This window comes from Vicia villosa, linkage group LG3 (assembly GCF_029867415.1).
Source record: "Vicia villosa cultivar HV-30 ecotype Madison, WI linkage group LG3, Vvil1.0, whole genome shotgun sequence".
Lineage (NCBI taxonomy): Eukaryota > Viridiplantae > Streptophyta > Magnoliopsida > Fabales > Fabaceae > Vicia > Vicia villosa.
Genome location: NC_081182.1, coordinates 76,631,237 through 76,649,426, shown reverse-complemented (window position 1 = coordinate 76,649,426; position 18,190 = coordinate 76,631,237). Strand labels below are relative to the sequence as shown.

The 18,190-nt window shown below is 39.3% G+C and overlaps 1 protein-coding gene across 1 annotated transcript; it reads left to right on the top strand.

The window, feature by feature from the left end:
- The first annotated feature begins 10,906 nt into the window (after positions 1 to 10,906).
- On the top strand, positions 10,907 to 12,689 carry LOC131661938 (nematode resistance protein-like HSPRO2). Its single transcript, XM_058931600.1, has one exon. It carries the CDS (start codon positions 11,178 to 11,180, stop codon positions 12,564 to 12,566), a length of 1,389 nt encoding a protein of 462 aa, XP_058787583.1. The 5' UTR covers positions 10,907 to 11,177; the 3' UTR covers positions 12,567 to 12,689.
- Positions 12,690 to 18,190: the final 5,501 nt, after the last annotated feature.

Genomic DNA, 18,190 nt, shown 5'->3' with positions numbered 1-18,190 from the left:
AATTTAAAACATAATTCACTTAAAAATTCAGCAAACAAAATAATAAATAAAACAATCGCTTTATCCCCCCGAGTGCTACGTATCAGAGCAAGACACCAACTCGAATAACAGCAATTAAAGACTTCATAAAATCACTTCAAATTTCCATCGCTATCTTGAGTACCTGTCAATTTCCCATGGTAGGGAAACATCATTCAGAAGGGGTGAGATATCGAAAAATTATAAACAAAAGTATGATAATTAATATGTTAGAATTAAATCATACAAAATTATCACTTTACAACTTTCAGACGACAGCTATAACAACAATTTAAAATTGTAAAGATATAATAACAAAATCAACAACAACATAATAATAGTTATAACAACTATTTTTCATCTTCCAGACGGTACCTGTCACAACAAGTCATTAGCATAACAACTTATAATTACAACTTCACATTATCACAATTCACTTCACATCGTCATACTCAACAACAACTCAAGTCACATCATGTCACAATTAAATCACACTCATGCCACAAATAATGAGACTCTACAATTGCACATGCATGTGATACCTAGGGCTTCAGCCCCCATCGCCAATTGCCAGTTAACAGAGACATCAAGGCATAAGCCTTCGTCACTAATTTGCCAATCCAGGCCGTCACAAAAAATGCATATGTATATGAATGCAACAAACACACACAACAAACAACATCATCGTCACAAAGGCATAAGCCTATATTGTCGCTATTCCAATAAATAGAGGTATACATCGTCACTGAAACATCCTGCAACTTCGCATAAAACAACAACAATATACACGTCCCTCAGAAATCACAAATAAATAACAACACAACGTACTCATCATAATTCACAAAACAAGCCGATCACAATCACCTACTAGCATATACGAACTACCTCTACAATTTTCAATTAATTCCGGATAACTAAATACACCCTAATCGAACATACACTCATCATATTCCTAGTGATATAATTCGAACCCCACCCTTACCTTGGTAAATATGGACTCTTTCACCATAGCTCTGAGCTTTTCTCCAAAAGAAATCCTTTCTAACATCAATTGGAGACACGCCTAAAAACCAGTTCGGGAATCAGCTTATTAGACGAATTTAAAACCCTCAAAATCAAAATCGCTCCATTCAGAACTTACCTCTATAAGTCAGGAACGTTGTGTCCAAGTACCTCAACGATCCAACGGTTGGATTGAGAGATATGCCCGATTTGCCAAGGTGACTCTATGCTGAAACTTGCTGCGAAAATTAAGGATTCCTCCATAATTTTCTTCTTCTCTCAAGTGCTACTCCCTTCTTTCTCTTCTCTTTTCTATTTTTCCTTTCTCCCCAAAAATAAGTTATGAGACTCCAACTCTAAAACCCTAATTTTTTACTCTTACTATCTCTTTTCTCTTAATGGGCTTAACCCATAATCCATCTATTACGTTTCTACTACTAAGGCCCAATTAACTATATCTCTCATACAACTTAATCAACCCAAATAACACAAACACACATACAATTAAATATTTCAAATAATTATTACATCACATAATAACTAAATAAATAATTATTAAAAATACCAAATAGTATAATTACTAATATAATTAATAAAAATATCAATAAAATCGGGATGTTACCACTCTCCCCCACTTAGAATATTTTCGTCCTCGAAAATCTATACGACATCACCATAATTAACACATCCTTCACATCCAATCCTTCGATCAAATGACAACCCGGTCAGGGTTTAAATCTAGTACTTATACCATCAATATTCTAATACGATTGCAACATAATCCTTACTAACTTGCCAACCATTTTAGCAATATCTTGAAACATCTTACAACGTAGAAATAGCTACCACTTGCTTACATCTGGCTATACAATCTCACTTCATCATCCTCAGCAACCTATTCAACACCAAACGCATACGCAATTCTTATTTCCATATTCAGGTCAAGTATTATGCTCACCCTTCAATATTCTTTCTTCAGAAATAATTTTACTAATAACTTCTTCAAAACTCAAAGTTTCCTTTTCATATATTAAAACATGTTTAATATGCTCATAGGAAGATGGAAGATACCATATGAGTCTCAAAGTTTTATCTTCATCATCAATCTTGACTCCAATAGTTTCTAATTTACATCACATAAGGCATTTCTCTAGCAACTCACACTAAGTTTGATGAAGTATTATGCTCACCCTTCAATATTCTTTCTTCAGAAATAATTTTACTAATAACTTCTTCAAAACTCAAAGTTTCCTTTTCATATATTAAAACATGTTTAATATGCTCATAGGAAGATGAAAGATACCATATGAGTCTCAAAGTTTTATCTTCATCATCAATCTTGACTCCAATAGTTTCTAATTTAGAAATAATACCATTTCGAACACTTAGATTATCAGGTACTTTTGTATGTTCATCGATATGCGAGCTATGAAACTGCTCCTTCAACAATAGCCAATTTGATATACCATTTCCTTGATATAACCCTTCAAGTTTCTCCCAAAGTTCTTTAGCTGGCGACGTACCAAAAACATTTGCAAGAATATTTTAAGCCAAAGACATGTGAATTGTACTCGAAGCTTTCAAATCTAGTTCTTCCTACTTCCCTTTGTCCATGTTGGAAACATTTCCTTTCAACGCTTTGTGTAATCTTAATTGTATCAAAGCATCTTTGACTTGAATTTTCCACAAGTCATTGATTCTTCCATCAAATTTCTCTAATTCAATCTTCACTGCACTTGAAAAACTTGAAATTATAACCAAAACTTTTTTTGTAGTAAAAACAAAATTTTACCAACCAACCTAGGGTATAAAATTTCTTTTCTGATGTAGAAGATTAGACAAAACTGCAACCACAAAGCATACTTGTAGTGATGAAAAATTGAGACTAAGTCATTGGTTGACTTAACTCGTATTTTAGTGAAAGTCACCACCGCGCTTTATTGTTTCCAAAGAAAATGGAGAATGAACAAAGTAAAATTCAAAGTTTTTAAATTAAAATTAATAAAATAAACAAATTAGTTCTTATGTTTGCGGGTTGGTTATACAAAGGGGAGGTATTAGCATCATATGTATATATAGTACTCTATGGGAACCTCTTTGAAATATGTATATTAAAGTTTATTGTTGTTATACTTGCTTGTAAAAAGAGTGGGGGTGGTGAGAAAAGAATTTTATTATACTCGGCAAGACATTGCATCTTATGTGTACATACCCCTTGAGTGCAATAGTGAAGTTAAAGCATTTGTAGTTCCTCTTAAAAGATTTTTTTTAAAAGATAAAGCCAAAGTGGCAAAAAAAAAGGGTTTTGGATGCTAAGTTTTAGAATTAAAAAGAATAATTTTGATTTGCTAAGCTTTAGAAGTGCAAAACGGAGTTTTGAATGCTAAGTTTTAGAAATACAAAACATGGTGTTTTGGGTGCTAAGTTTTAGAAATGAAAAGCAAAATTTTTTAGTGCTAAGCTGTAGAAATATAAAGAATGATTTTAAATGGCTAAGCTTTAGAAATACAAAGCATGATTTTAAATTGCTAAGCTTTAGAAATGCAAAGCATAATTTTAAATGGCTAAGCTTTAGAAATGCTAAAATAGCTGAGGTTTAGAAATGCAAAGGATGATTTTATGTGTTATTTATCCATTCTTACTCTTTTTATTTTTTTTCAATTTTGGTGACCGGAGATAACCCTATTCAATTATATCTAGGAAGGGAGAGAGTAGGTCTTTGCTTCATATTTGTTACTCCCTCCGTTCTTTTATAATTGTCACATTTTAATTTTTTACACATACAAAAAATAATAATTATTGTTACTTTTTAGACAATAATTTTCATTTTACCTATAATATCCTTAACTATTCATTATTTTAATTTACTTTTTTTTGGATAATTTTAACAAAACAATAATCATTACTACATTGAACTTTAAAAGTGACAATTAAAAATAAAATTTAATAAAAAGTAACAATTAATAAGGAGTGGAGGGAGTAATTTATTTTTGGTTCCTATGACTTCATGCAGATAAAGAAGCTACAAGATCTATGTTTGTTGATCGAGTAGGTGATTTTGAATTAGCTCATGAAATTTTGAATCGTTTTACTCTCTTTAAAACAATAAACTTTTCAAACATTTTTACTCGTGCAAGTGCTCTTAGAAATACTCGAATTTCTTGCAATGAGATTGGATTGTGTTCATCGTTTAATTTATAATTTTATTTTCAAAACTCAAATCAATCCGACCATTTACCATTGAATTGAGCTTGAATGATATATATATATATTTAAAATTTAATTTGACATCAAATCTTAACCGTTAAAAGAATTGATTCAACGATCATATTAAATTAAATAAAAAATAAAAAATTGTATATAGCCTATTTTTTCGCTTAAAAAATAGGCTATTTATTTATATAACTGTTTGATCCATTCTTTTAACGATTGAGATTTGGTATCAAATTAAACTTTGACACGTATAAAATTAAATTTGATAATATTTATTTCAAATCTCAAAAAAATTATATACATATTTCCAATTCTTAAATGGAATGAAATACAACGTATGAAACATATGACGTCTAATAAAATTAATTAATATATCATATTACTATATGATAGTAGTAAATTTCAAAAAAAAAAACATTTCCATAAAATTCATAAATTAAAAATGAGATGAAACCAAATAAACAGCAACACTTATAGATTTAAAATTACTTATTCATTAATTTAATATTAGTCTAAAAAATATTAGTGGCGAATAAAAATATAGGACAAAATAGTATTAGTAGAACAGTAGTCATATTAATTTTGTTTTTTATAATAAAATTAAAATATTATTACTGTAATATCTATGAGTTGTATGGAGACGGATTCTCTCCCATAAATGTTTTTCTCGAGTGGAGTTAATGGATGAATTTTATTTAATTGTTAGTAATTAATTAGTAAAAATTGATTGAAGGGTGAACATGAAAATTGAACCTCTTCCAGCTAATTTCTCACGAGAGACAGTCATCCAAGTTGTATCAACAAATCCACACTAATATCACGGATTGGATTTGTATATACCCATAAATGAAAAGTTTAAATAACTAGCATACTGATCAAGTTTAAGTCGACGAATTTGTGTCTACAAATCATTTCTTTAAATATATTGCCATTGACTTTGGAAAAACGTTTGAAGAAAAAACGGTAGCCTACGGGTTTAGAGAGAGAGAAAAATAAGTTACTACTTATTAGTGGCAGTGGTTTTCCCCGCAAGGCACGGGCCAAATTTTCTAGTCTCAATTTGTTGTGACTCATTCCAATATCCTTTATCCTTTTCTGTTCCCAAATTTCCAACGGGACTATGGGGGACTTTGTCTCACGTCAGGCGCGACAAAAACGCATTTCTATACCAAGCATCTGGTCAGACTATAGGATAAACTCTAAGTGCATTCATCCATAGATATATTATTTAAGTCCAAATCTCTATCTTTTTATAGGCCCTACTCAATAAATTATATTGAGTATAGTTAATGAAATGAATTTAGTTTTTTTAGGTGGGTTGCCAAATTAAGTTTTTATAATACAATGGTGTGAGCTCTACTCGAGTAGAAGAGAGACACATTTTAAATTGTTTAATTTGGAAAAAGTGAATGATTTCAACGATTTTTGGAGTTAGGATATTTATAGTCACAATTTATGAGTCAAATTGTGATTGAAGAACTAATTTCAATCTTAACTGTTTGGCTAGAAGGTGGGGATAGGAAGGCTTTGACCTTCCTCTTTCATATAAGGAGATACAATTTACTCCATGAAGTTGTGATAATGATTGTTTTTACTCCCATGGTGCGACATGACATGTTTTCGTGTGTCTTAAGCTTGATTCGTGCGGTATTGGATTGGGCGTCCCACGCCTTAGGCTAAGCGGTGTGGTTCAGACGCACTCACGTGCTATCCACGTGAGTTCGCCCTCACCCTCTTTGTGGCCTTTTATGCTACTTTGGGGACCAACTTAAGCATGAACGAGTCTCTTTTAGGGTCCAACCAACATTATCTCAGTCCATAGTTTGTCAAACACAAGGTAAAAGATAAAGGAAAAGAAATGACATCAGAGATTTGTAGAGGTTCCGCCTAAAAGATGTGACCTACTCCTCTCCCCAGAAATTGATCTTGAGAGTGTCCAATAATACTTATGACCTTTTAGAAGTGTAAGCTCACAAACCCCCATATACAAGGAAAAATGAAGTTTTATGTTAACTTCCAACCAAACAGCAAACAATGGAATGATGTCGTTAGTCCTCCTTCCAAAACAGGAACGAAGCTTTGAGTGATTAATTCCCAAGCTAAATCTAGATTTTATACAGACTTATCTCTAACCAAAATGGAGTTTTGAATTGGTTATCCTCTGAATCGATCCAGGGTTTTACATCGGACTTTTATACCGGGCTTAGGTCAAGAACCGTTTAGAAGATTTTTTATTTGTTATCTTTAAGAACCCAGAAAGAGAGCTTTTCCTTTAGTGGCTTAACTCACAAACCAAACAGAGACTTAATACTAAACCCCCCAAACAAAGCTTTTAACGAGTTTAACTTTGAACCTAAACAAATACTTCCTAAGGAAGAGATATTCACTCAAGAGAAAAAATCATTCTTAGTGAATTTACAATATTACCCTTTCCAAAACTACTTTCTCAATTACACACAAAAACCTTTCTCAAAGCGCTATGACCAATTTTATGTGAGAGAACGAGAAAAATATTTTAGAGAGAGTTTGAGGAAGGTGAGAAGTCTTTCGTTCCTAGATGTGAAAAATGAAATAGAAGTGATATGGACTAGCCCAATTGTCTGAATTGGCTCAATCCACTCATAAGTGGAAAACGGCCCAATAAGCGTTGATCCATACACTTAGGCAAGCTAGGGCTGAACTTCCCCCTTTCTCACCTACCGAGCACGTGCGAACGACGACTTCTCCTTAATAAAGGATCATCTGAGCACGCGTGTACTCATGTCCTCACTAACGACTAATTCACTATGCCCGGATAGACAAGGACTAACCAAACTATCACCCGCATTTTAGACCCTAGAATCGCTCCCAGCTCAAAATATCGGACCCAATAGTTAACTCTAAGAAGAGCATTATAAATGGCCCTCACCTCCTTAAGGGCAAGGTATTAAAACTTTCTCACAAACCTACACTTTCTGTTGTACCTTTGCTCTCGTTCTTACTTTGGCGTCGGAGTGCCTTGCAGGTACAACCCTTTTTTTCTCAACCATCACCGAAGATCACGTTGTCCCTGCTGGCCCACCTATTCTGACTGATAAATACTTGTAAGAGTTCGTCACAAGGTTGAGAACCATACAACATTTTGCATCTATCGAGCATCCTCAGACCAACAAGCAAGCAGAAGCTGCGGATAGAGTAATCCTAAGAGGTCTTAAAAGAAGGCTCGACGAGGTCAAAAGAAGATGGGTCGAGGAGCTTCGCACTGTACTCTAGGCTTACCGATGGGTCAAAGAGTTCGAATAGGCGCTGCCCTCAGCGAAGCATCACTTAAACAAAAAAACCCCTTGCGATACGACTTTAAGGTCATCAAACGAGAGTTCGAAGTAGGCAGTTTTGTACTTAAGAGAAATCACAAAGACTATCGAGAGAGAAAACTGGCGGCGAACAGGGAAGGTCCATATCGCATCCAAGAAAAGACGGAAAATGGAGCCTACTACTTACAAAACTTACAGGGAGAAGAACTAGCTCGACCATGGAACCCTGAAAAGGTAAAACAATATTATAGCTAAGACTAGTCATCCCTTCACCTCGAGGAGATGTTTACAACCATAGGTGCCAGCCTAGGTACAAGCAGGGCACCTCATATTGAAACAAAAAAGACAAGTATCCACTTTTTTGACGAGCAGACCCTTAGTCCTTCGCGGGGCACTTGAGTTTTGATGTTTTGTCATTTTTAGACATATTTATGTTGATTATGTTATTTGAGAAGTTGTTTGGTGTTAACCTTGATGATTCTGAAGTTTAATGGAGTTTCGTTTAAATAATTGAAATTGAGATGAGATTATGAATTCCACTGTGAAATATTTGAATGATTGTGTTGAAATGTCATCTGAGGTATATTTTAAAATTGTTGCAACCCTTGTTATGGAGTAGGACTTGTTAATGTGAAGTTTATATGACGATGTGATACCCTTTTTGGTTACTCTTATTTGATTTATTTTCGTATTATATTACTCATGAAGGTTTTGATCTTCTTAGCAGTACCATGGAAAATCTCTTCTTACACGGCTTAAGTTGATCCTTGAGGCTCCTGCATGTCAAACGAAGCGTTAGTGGCCATCATTTTCTTCCTTTTGGTCGTCCGGGTCTCAAGCCCGGCAAGATCAGACTTGGCCGCGGAGGGTCCTCTAGTTCTCTTCCTGGTCACACGGGCTTCTAACATTAACTTCTTTTGCTCGGCGACTCGTAGGTCCGTCATCCTGACTAAAAAATAACAAAATAAAGTGTCATAACAGAATGTGTGAATAGTTCAACAAGGAAAGTGAAGGAAGTGACAATACCCAGAAAGGTTAAGATGTCCTTAGAGGATAAATGCAACAATTCCTTAATCCGCATCATGCGGAAGGAATCCAATATTGCTAGAGATTGAATCTCCTAGTCGCTCAGCTTCTCATACGTGAACCCGGAGATTGGAAGAGGATCCCTAATCCAAAGTGGGGAAAGCAGGGGTGCCCGTCTGAAGCATAAAGCACTTGGGGACATCTCGGTCCGCCTTTGACTCGTACAAATTGACCCTTATACCCTTTGTAGTTAATAGTATACACTTGAAGAAAACTTTTTGGGAGATACCACCAATTTGGATCCATCTACGTTTTTCAACTCCTTTCACTTCGAAAAACGAGAAGAACGGGCATATTGTGGGTGTAATGCACATTACATGACAGACTTTTTTCAGAGGCTCTTATAAAACCCCAACTGTTTGGACGAAGCTGAGAATGGGCCAAGTTAATGGTTTTTAATATATCCACTTCAAAATCCAACAATGGGATGCGAACTTGGAAGTATTCTAACACCCCGGGGTAAAAGTAAAAGAATTATTCTTTTAAGCTCTTTGGACGAAGAATACATGCGCGTTCTCCAGGGTTATACGCCTCCAAAATAACATCATTTTCAATTCTCAGGAGGAGATCTTCCTTAGAGATCGGAGTTTGCCAATCTCTATATCATTAAATGAGGTGTCCTTGTAGCTCATTAATTCTTTATTAAAAATAGTGGTTGTCTCCATCAATATCTCTACAGAACCTGAGGAAGAAGAGGTGGAATCAGAATCGCTTAACGGAGCAAAAACATCACCATAAACTTCTTCTATGGCTTCATTAAAATGTTTTTGGCCTAAAGCCTCTTTTATTTTATGCATGCATTGAACCCACATATATTTTTGGCCTAGAGGTGATGAATCTGATTCCTCCCGAAGAAGGTATGTCCAACAAGTTATGACTATAGAACATTCTTCTTCCAGTTACAATATGACCTAGACAGTGCTCTAGAGCCTTAGATCACATTCTCCCCCAAGGACACCAACATGATTCATCCTCATGACAATAATCTCAAAACGGTAAGGTGTGATGATTAGGAGATCAAGAGAACGGTGATCTATTAGAGGAGTTCTACATATATTCTCTATTAGGACACGTTCGATAGGCTTGAGTTGAGTTCAAATTATCTTTGAGCATTCTAGTGTTTTTTAGTCAGCTTCTAGGGTGGTAAGGTATAAGTGATGGGTTACATCACTCTCAATCTGAATGAAAACGTGAAGATGGTCAAAGTTGGGGACCTTGTGATAGACGTCCTTCATTATATAATATAACCATAGGAAGACCCTCATTCAACCTCCTGTGCTCTGCCTTATCTACCTTACATCTAAGCATAAAACATTTGTTACTAGACAAACACTTCAGGGTGATCCAAGGAGACCAGGAGAACAACCGAAGATGTTATCATGGTGGTCTAACAGTAGAGAGGACGACAGTGGTTGTAATCAATGTACTCTCACTAGGCATAAGAGGAGTAAACATCATGGACTTATCCCCCAAAATAAAAAACATGAAAGAAATGAAGGTGTCTAATAAAGTCCTAGAGGATATCCACATTGAGTCATGAAATCTTCATGCTATCAATAGAGACGCCATCGTAACAAAGGAAGAGTCGTTCACCGTATAAATATACTATAAATATTAGTGTCATTTATGGGTGTAAAAATAGCATAGAATAATGCCCAAAAACACACTTTTTAACCCACACATCTCATGTCATATATATAAAATAAAATAAAAGAGGTTATTTTATTAATTTAAAAAAAGGTTGATCAACAAGAGTGTTTCGTGTCAAATAACAAGAAAGGTATTTGGTGAGTGGATTCCTCTAGGAAAAGGATTAAGAATAGTGCCAAAATCAGCAAGCCCGTCCAATGTACCATAATAATTATTTATAACGTAACGGGCGCCGAGTGATTGGCCACAATGTCAAAAAGCTTTGGCGAAATATCAAGATAACGTGTATCCAATGTCTTTAACTTCAAACATTTTCATCAACCATTAAAAAAAAGTCTAACTCATTTCCACTACTTTCCATTTATTATTATAAAAAAAAAAGTCGATAATTTTTAACAATATTCTCCTCCGACATTCAAAGTAAACAGACGCCTTCTTTCTTTGTCTTCGCATGTTTTATCTCATGTGGATAAGCTTCAATCCTCATGTGCCGCTCCACCATTCCTCTCCCTTTCCCACTCTTTCATTTAACATTATTTTATTTCTTATCTTCATTAAATGTTTTGCTGTCATTTATTAATGAGCATGCCTTCATAACAAAAATCGAATAAAAAAACATTTTAATTACTTTAATTACTTTAATTTTCTCCCACGCAAATTTTAAAATAATTCTTCAAACCACCGCGACTTTCAAATTCCTCGTTCTTCATGCACCCCTGTACAATACAATCCTCGCAGTCCACACGTCTTTTTTCTCTCCTTTCCTTGCTGTTTCAAGTTTCACAATCCATATCTTCTTTCTCTTTTCATATAAATACCCTTCTCTCTTCCCTTATCCATTTCAACTCCACAACACAAAACAATCCCAAACTCAAACACAACAATAACTCTATTCTTACATTCTTATAGTCAAAGATGGTTGATTTACACTGGAAATTAAACATGCCAAATTCCGACATGTCTTCCAAATCTCCAAAACTCTCTATCTCCGACAAATCCTCACCACGCAACAACTCTCTACCCTTGTTGCAACCACTTTCAATCACAAATGATATTTCGGCCGCGGCGCCTCCTCTTTGCGCGGCGTATGACTACTATATCCGAATCCCGGAGCTCCGCAAGCTTTGGGAATCAAGAGAATTCCCAAACTGGGGCAACGAACCAATCCTTAAACCAGCTTTGCAAGCACTCGAGATCACATTTGGTTTCATCTCTACTGTTCTCTCCGACCCCAGACCCTACACGAACCGTTCAGAATGGAACCGCAGACTCGAGTCCATCGCCACGCAGCAGATTGAGATTATCGCCATGCTATGTGAAGACGAGGAACAAAACCCCGAGACACGTGGCACAGTACCAACCGCTTATCTCAGCAGCGGCGATAGCAAAATCAGAAGCTACAGCGAGAGGAGTCTTCTTCCACAGCTTGCCACGTGGTACAAATCCAAGGACGTGGCACAGAGGATTCTTCTCTCCGTGGAGTGTCAAATGATGAGGTGTTCTTATACGCTAGGTTTGGGTGAACCGAACCTCGCCGGAAAACCGAGCCTCAGATACGACACCGTTTGCAAGCCGGACGAAGTTCACACGCTGAAAACGACGCCATATGACGACCGTATCGATAACTACGAGAATCACGCGGTGCACGCGACTCATCAGATCGTTGAGTCGTGGATCCACGTGTCGCGGAAGCTTCTAGAAAGAATCAGCGACGCGATTGACGGGAGAAGGTTGGAGAAAGCGGTGGAGGATTGTTACGCGGTGGAGAGGATCTGGAAGCTTCTTGCTGATATTGAAGACGTTCATCTGATGATGGATCCAGCTGATTTCCTGAAGCTGAAGAATCAGTTATCGGTGAAATCGTCATCATACGAAACGGCGGCGTTTTGCATGCGGTCGAAGGAGTTGGTCAACGTGACGAAGATGTGTAGAGATTTGCGGCATAGAGTGCCGGAGATATTGGAAGTTGAGGTTGATCCTAAAGGCGGACCTAGGATTCAAGAGGCGGCGATGAAGCTGTATGTGGCGGAGAAGATGAGTGGGTTCGATAAGGTTCACTTGTTGCAGGCTATGCAAGCTATTGAAGTTTCTATGAAGAGATTCTTCTATGGTTACAAGCAGGTGCTGACGGTGGTGATGGGGAGTTCTGAGGCGAATGGAAACCGAGTTGGGCTGAGTTGCGATGGCGGTGACTCGTTGACTCACATGTTCCTTGAACCCACGTATTTTCCAAGTTTGGATGCTGCTAAGACTTTTCTTGGATACTTTTGGGATAATGATAACAAATGGGTGTCAGAAAATTAGAATTACTCTAGATTGATAGCGAAACATATAAAAGAAAATATGTATGATCATTAAATTCTTTCCTTTTTTTAAAAAAAGTATAGTGGATTAAATTTCTGGTAAAAGAAAAATTAAATTTTGTAAGTTTTTTGTTTTATGTTAAATTAGTAAAATACTACTCCCTCCGTTTTTTTATTATAAGTCGTTTTAGACTTTTTACGCAGTTTAACAAAAATAATAATTATTGTATGAAAATAAGAAATTATGAAGGTTTTTACAAAATTATCCTTCATTGACATGTAGAAGATAAATTTATATAATTGAAAGGAGAGAATGTAATAAATATTTAAGGATATAATAGAAAAAGTAGTATTAATTATTTATTGGAATTGTAAAACGACTTATATTTAAATATAAATTTTTTTTTCAAAACGACTTATAATAAAAAAGGGAGGGAGTACTATTTCAAGTTTCGAACAATTTTTTATGACATCTCTTCTAAACTTGGGTTTTTTCCGTTGATAAGAAATTGAAGGAAAAAAATATAGTACCTTTGTTCTAATTTATAAAAATAAAATAAAAATCACATTTATTTAAACAAGACTATATAATTAATTATAAGATGAATATATAATATATAATCATATTTATTGAGAAAAGTATATTTCAATAATTTAATGTATGTTTTTCATTTTTATTTTTATTTAATAAGTTTTGCGAGAAAATATGAAAATAACTTTGATTGATTATTTTAAATTATAAGGTTGTGGATTTATAAATTTAACAACTAGATTATAAAAAAATATATAAAAGAAGATGTTGTTGCATAAATTAAATTATGAACAAATAGTTTATACTCATTTCAACTATTCTTCTTCTTTTTTTAATTGGCTATTGAGTGTAAAAATAAAAAGAAAAAAATGTTATACTAAATATAACAGTGAAGATCTATTTTAGTCTTTCACAAAAATTACAAATTTTAAATTCAAATTACTCTTTCATAAAAAAATCTATTTAATCTTTTATAAAATTTAACCGAGTCATATTAGTCCATCTGCTTGGATTTATTTTTTATTTTTAAAATACTAAATTTATTTTTAAATAATTCAAATTTATAAATATAAAAAAGCCGAATAAATTAAACCCAAAACCTTTAAGAAAAATCACATGTCTTTACCACTAGGTCAATAAACATTAATGAAAGATAATTCTCATGATTTATAGTTATATTAAACCAAGGACCTTTTAACTTACATTTTTATCTACAAAGTTCAATAATAGATTTATATACCATAATTTGTTATGGTTAATGTTCTGGACTGGGCCAAGGTTAGGCCCACTATGATTTTCGGCCCAATAAACCTCAGAGGCCCACGTTCCTATGCGGCCCTCCTACGCAGATAGGATGCCCACCTTAGACATGCTCGGCTGCCCTATATCCCCGAGCATATGACACCGACATGCTCGGCACTGACGACCCCGCAAACACCTTCGTTGCCGAGGACTCTGCTCCGCGCAGGGTTCCTTCATATTCAACCCTCCGAACAACTCGGATTCCACGTGGCTCCTGAAAGACCGCGTCTCCCTGGAACTTCGGAGCGGTTAACCAGGACAGAGGACATACACGCACCTCCGATATTTCCGCTCAGGAAACCTGGCAGTCTCCTAGTTGGGCTTGGGATTCAACCCAATAGCGAGATCATGGCCCAGCGCTGGGGGCTATATATACCCTCTTTGATTAGAGGGTCAGGTATTCAATTCTTACTCACTCTTAGCTAGTACTTGCGCTCCTTTGCTCGTCAACTTACTTTGGCATTGGAGTACCTTGCAGGTACACCCCCCCTTTTTCTCCTTCCTAGAAGATCCAGTCCGAGCAGCCTGCGACGATTCTTCTGATCAGGTACGATCAATGGCGCCGTCTGTGGGAAACTTTCTTCCCCATCTTTAAAGAACAAAGATCAAAGCTAATCATCTCCAATCGTCATGGCTGACAACAACAACAACATCCCAAACGCTGACCCTTTCCTCCTTCACGAGCTGATCGAGGAGTCCTCCCGCGAGCTAGCTAATCATCGTCGGGGGGATCGTCGGCGACAAAGGTCCGGGCATGAAACCCAGGACACTCAGCTGTTGCAGGTCCTACAACAGGTCCAGAATGTTGACCATGTTCCTCCAGAAGGGCACGTTCAGAACGGCGAGCAGATCCGGACGACCAACATGCCGGAACATGCCCAGAATGTGAATGAGACCGACCTCCGAGACGGGCAACATGCTTCCTCATTCACCCACACCTCCGAGAGGCGGAGAGCCCGTCATGGAGAAGAAGAGGAACCGCTCAACATTCCCGAGGATGCCGACCCCATCACCGACCGCTTGCTCAAAGAAATACAATTGACGAACAGCCTTCTCAGAATTCAGGACGACCGAATTCACGAACTGGAAAGACAGCGACGACGTCGCCCCTCTCCGCGGAGGCACTACAGGTCACGCTCCTATTCCTCCTCGCGCTCACCGCCGAGAAGATACCGTCGGCGTTCCCCGTCCTCTTCAAGGTCTCCCCCGAGAAGACATCGCCGCCGGAGGACTCGTTCCCGTTCTCCACCCAGAAAGAACAGGAAGAACCAGAAACCTGAAACCGCTGAACAAAGAAGCCCCTCCCCCGAACAGGGCCGTCGGGGCCCCTCCAAAGCTGCGTTGGGTGACAACCAAGAGGATTCCCGACGAAACAGGCACTACCATTCACCAGGACCAAGCGACGAGGAGGACTTCCGCAGCCCCTTGTCCGCCAATATCCGGAGAGCCCACCTCCCTCGAGGGATGGAAAAACCGCCAGTATTAGACCAATACGACGGGACCACTGACCCCGACGACCATATTCGGAGCATCGAAGCGGTCATGGACTATCACGTCGTCAGAGGCTCGATCAAGTGCCGCATTTTCCCGACCACCCTCAGGAAGGGAGCGATGAATTGGTACAGGAATCTCCCTTCGAACTCCATCCATTCCTGGACCGAGCTCAAAGAACTCTTCTTGAGCCACTTCACAGCCTCCCGACGACAACCGAAATCGGAAGCCAATCTCGAGGCCGTGGTACAAGGACCCAACGAACCTCTTCGGGATTACCTTGAAAGATTCAACAAGGAGGCCGTCCAAGTGCAGACGGCCGACTACATGAAGAGGTACATCTTGGAGCGAGGACTTCTCCCCGGCAGTGACTTCAAGAAGGCCATTAAGATTGAGAAGGTGCACTCGATGAATGCCCTCCTCCGCAAAGCAAAGGCATTCATCGACTTTGAGGAAGGCGAGGCAGCCGCGATCAAAGCCTCGAGGGGCAGTGATGCCGCTCGCAGCTCAAACCTCGAGGATCCAGGGTCACGCCGAGGACAAGACAAAAGAAGGGACGACAGGTCCCGAGATGTCAAAGAACGGCGAGGACCGGCAGGGCGTTTCAACGACTACACTCCTTTGAACACCTCCCGGGAGAAAATCCTGGCCGACTGCCAGAACGCCGAGTTCAAAAAATCCAACATCAGGCCCCCGAAGTCAAATCCTACAAGACCGGGGACGGACAAGTCCAAGTACTGCAAGTACCACAAGAGTCACGGGCATATGACCGACGAATGCATACATCTCAAAGATGCCATAGAGACCCTGATCAAATAGGGCCACCTGGCAAGATACACCAAGAAGGGAGAACCCTCCAAAAGAGACATCCCTCGAAGCTCTGACGAGGGGAACTCACCAGACAGCAGACCGCTTCAAGTCGCACTGTCCGTAACCCAACCGGAAGACTTCATCCCTTCAGTCGGCGTGACGACCGCCCTCAGCACCTGGGAACATTTCCCCACCGCAATGGTCATCTCCAACGGCGGCGACCCCGGCTCTCTCACCGTCAGTTCAGTCAAGAGAAAGTTCGACGAGCTACTCAGCGCCAATGCCGATCTCGGCCCTACTCTGCGGAAATTCCGAGGAAAGTCAGAGCCAATCACTTTCTACCTCGAGGAACTGCCCGGTGGAGCTCCAAACGCCACCATTCCCCTCCTCGTCCGAGCCAGAATGGCAAACTTCGATGTTCGACGGGTCCTGGTAGATGAAGGTAGTTCGGTCGACATCATGTACTCCCACCTCTTCCAAACACTTCAGCTGGACGACTCGCACCTCACTCCCTATGTGGGTTCCGACCTCCAAGGTTTTAACGGAGCCACCACCAAACCATGGGGCTACGTCGAGCTGATCGTCACCTTCGGGGAAGGGGAAGCGTCCAGGCAAGTCAAAACCAGGTTTTTGGTGATCGACTGCAAAACATTGTACAACTGCATCATCGGACGCCCAACACTGGCCGAGCTAACCGCCGTGCCCTCCACGGTCCATCTGAAGATGAAGTTCTACACGAGGACAGGGAAAGTGGCCACCATTAACGCCGACATTGAAGCTGCGAGGAGGATCTTCGATGCATCCGTCAAAGGACTAGAGCTGATCGCCCCTCCGACCAGCTCCAACAAAAAACCAAGAGCCGAAGACAAGCATCCTCGGGAAGATCAGGTTCCAACGGCCAACGTCAGCTCAGTCGACCTCGATGCAAGGTTTACACAAGAAGAACTGAAGACCGGGGAAGAGACACAATCAAGGGCCCCACATCCCGTCCGGCCTGTCCCCGACGGAGATTTCGAGCTGATCCCCCTGGGGGATAACCCCGACAGAGCAGTGAAGATCGGCAAAGGCATCCCTGACCTGCCGAGGAAGCAACTCGTAGCCTGCCTTCGAGCCAATGCCGACCTATTCGCGTGGAGCGCCGCAGAGATGCCCGGACTCGACCCTGAGGTCGCCTGCCACCACCTCTCCATCAATCCAACCGCCAAGGCCGTAGTACAACGTAGGCGTCGGCAGTCTCCCGAGAAAGCGGAGGCTGCCGAGAAAGCTGTAAAAGACCTCCTAGAGGCAAATTTTATTTCCGAGGCCAAGTATTCAACTTGGCTCTCAAACGTTGTACTTGTTAAAAAATCAAATGGAAAATGGAGAATGTGTGTTGATTATACTGATGTTAACCGGGCATGTCCAAAGGACGCCTACCCTTTACCTAATATTGATAGACTGGTCGACAACTCGGCCGGCTATAAACTGTTGTCTTTCATGGACGCTTACTCTGGTTACAACCAGATTCCCATGGCGAAATGCGACAAGCAATGCACGGCTTTCATGACCGAATCGGGAAATTATTACTACAACGTAATGCCCTTCGGACTCAAAAACGCCGGGGCAACTTACCAGCGGATGATGAACAAGGTCTTCCGAGGAGAAATCGGCGACATGCTCGAGGTGTATATGGACGACATGATCGTCAAATCTCGAGAAGACTCCGACCACACGCTACATCTCGAGCGGGTCTTCAAGCAGGCCAGGTCCTGCAGGATGCGCTTCAATTCGGAGAAGTGCACCTTCGGAGTACGGGCAGGCAAATTCCTCGGCTTCTACTTAACAGAACGAGGAATAGAAGCCAACCCTGATAAATGCCGAGCATTCTCAGACCTCCCTACCCCCACCAATAAAAAATCCATCCAAGTACTAAACGGAATGCTCACGGCATTATCCCGCTTCGTCGCGAAATCCGCCCAGCATGCACTTCCATTCTTTAAGCTTCTTCGGAA

Bases quoted from the DNA above. Each gene is read 5' to 3' on its own strand.
- LOC131661938 (XM_058931600.1), top strand. From the start codon at position 11,178: ATGGTTGATTTACACTGGAAATTAAACATGCCAAATTCCGACATGTCT.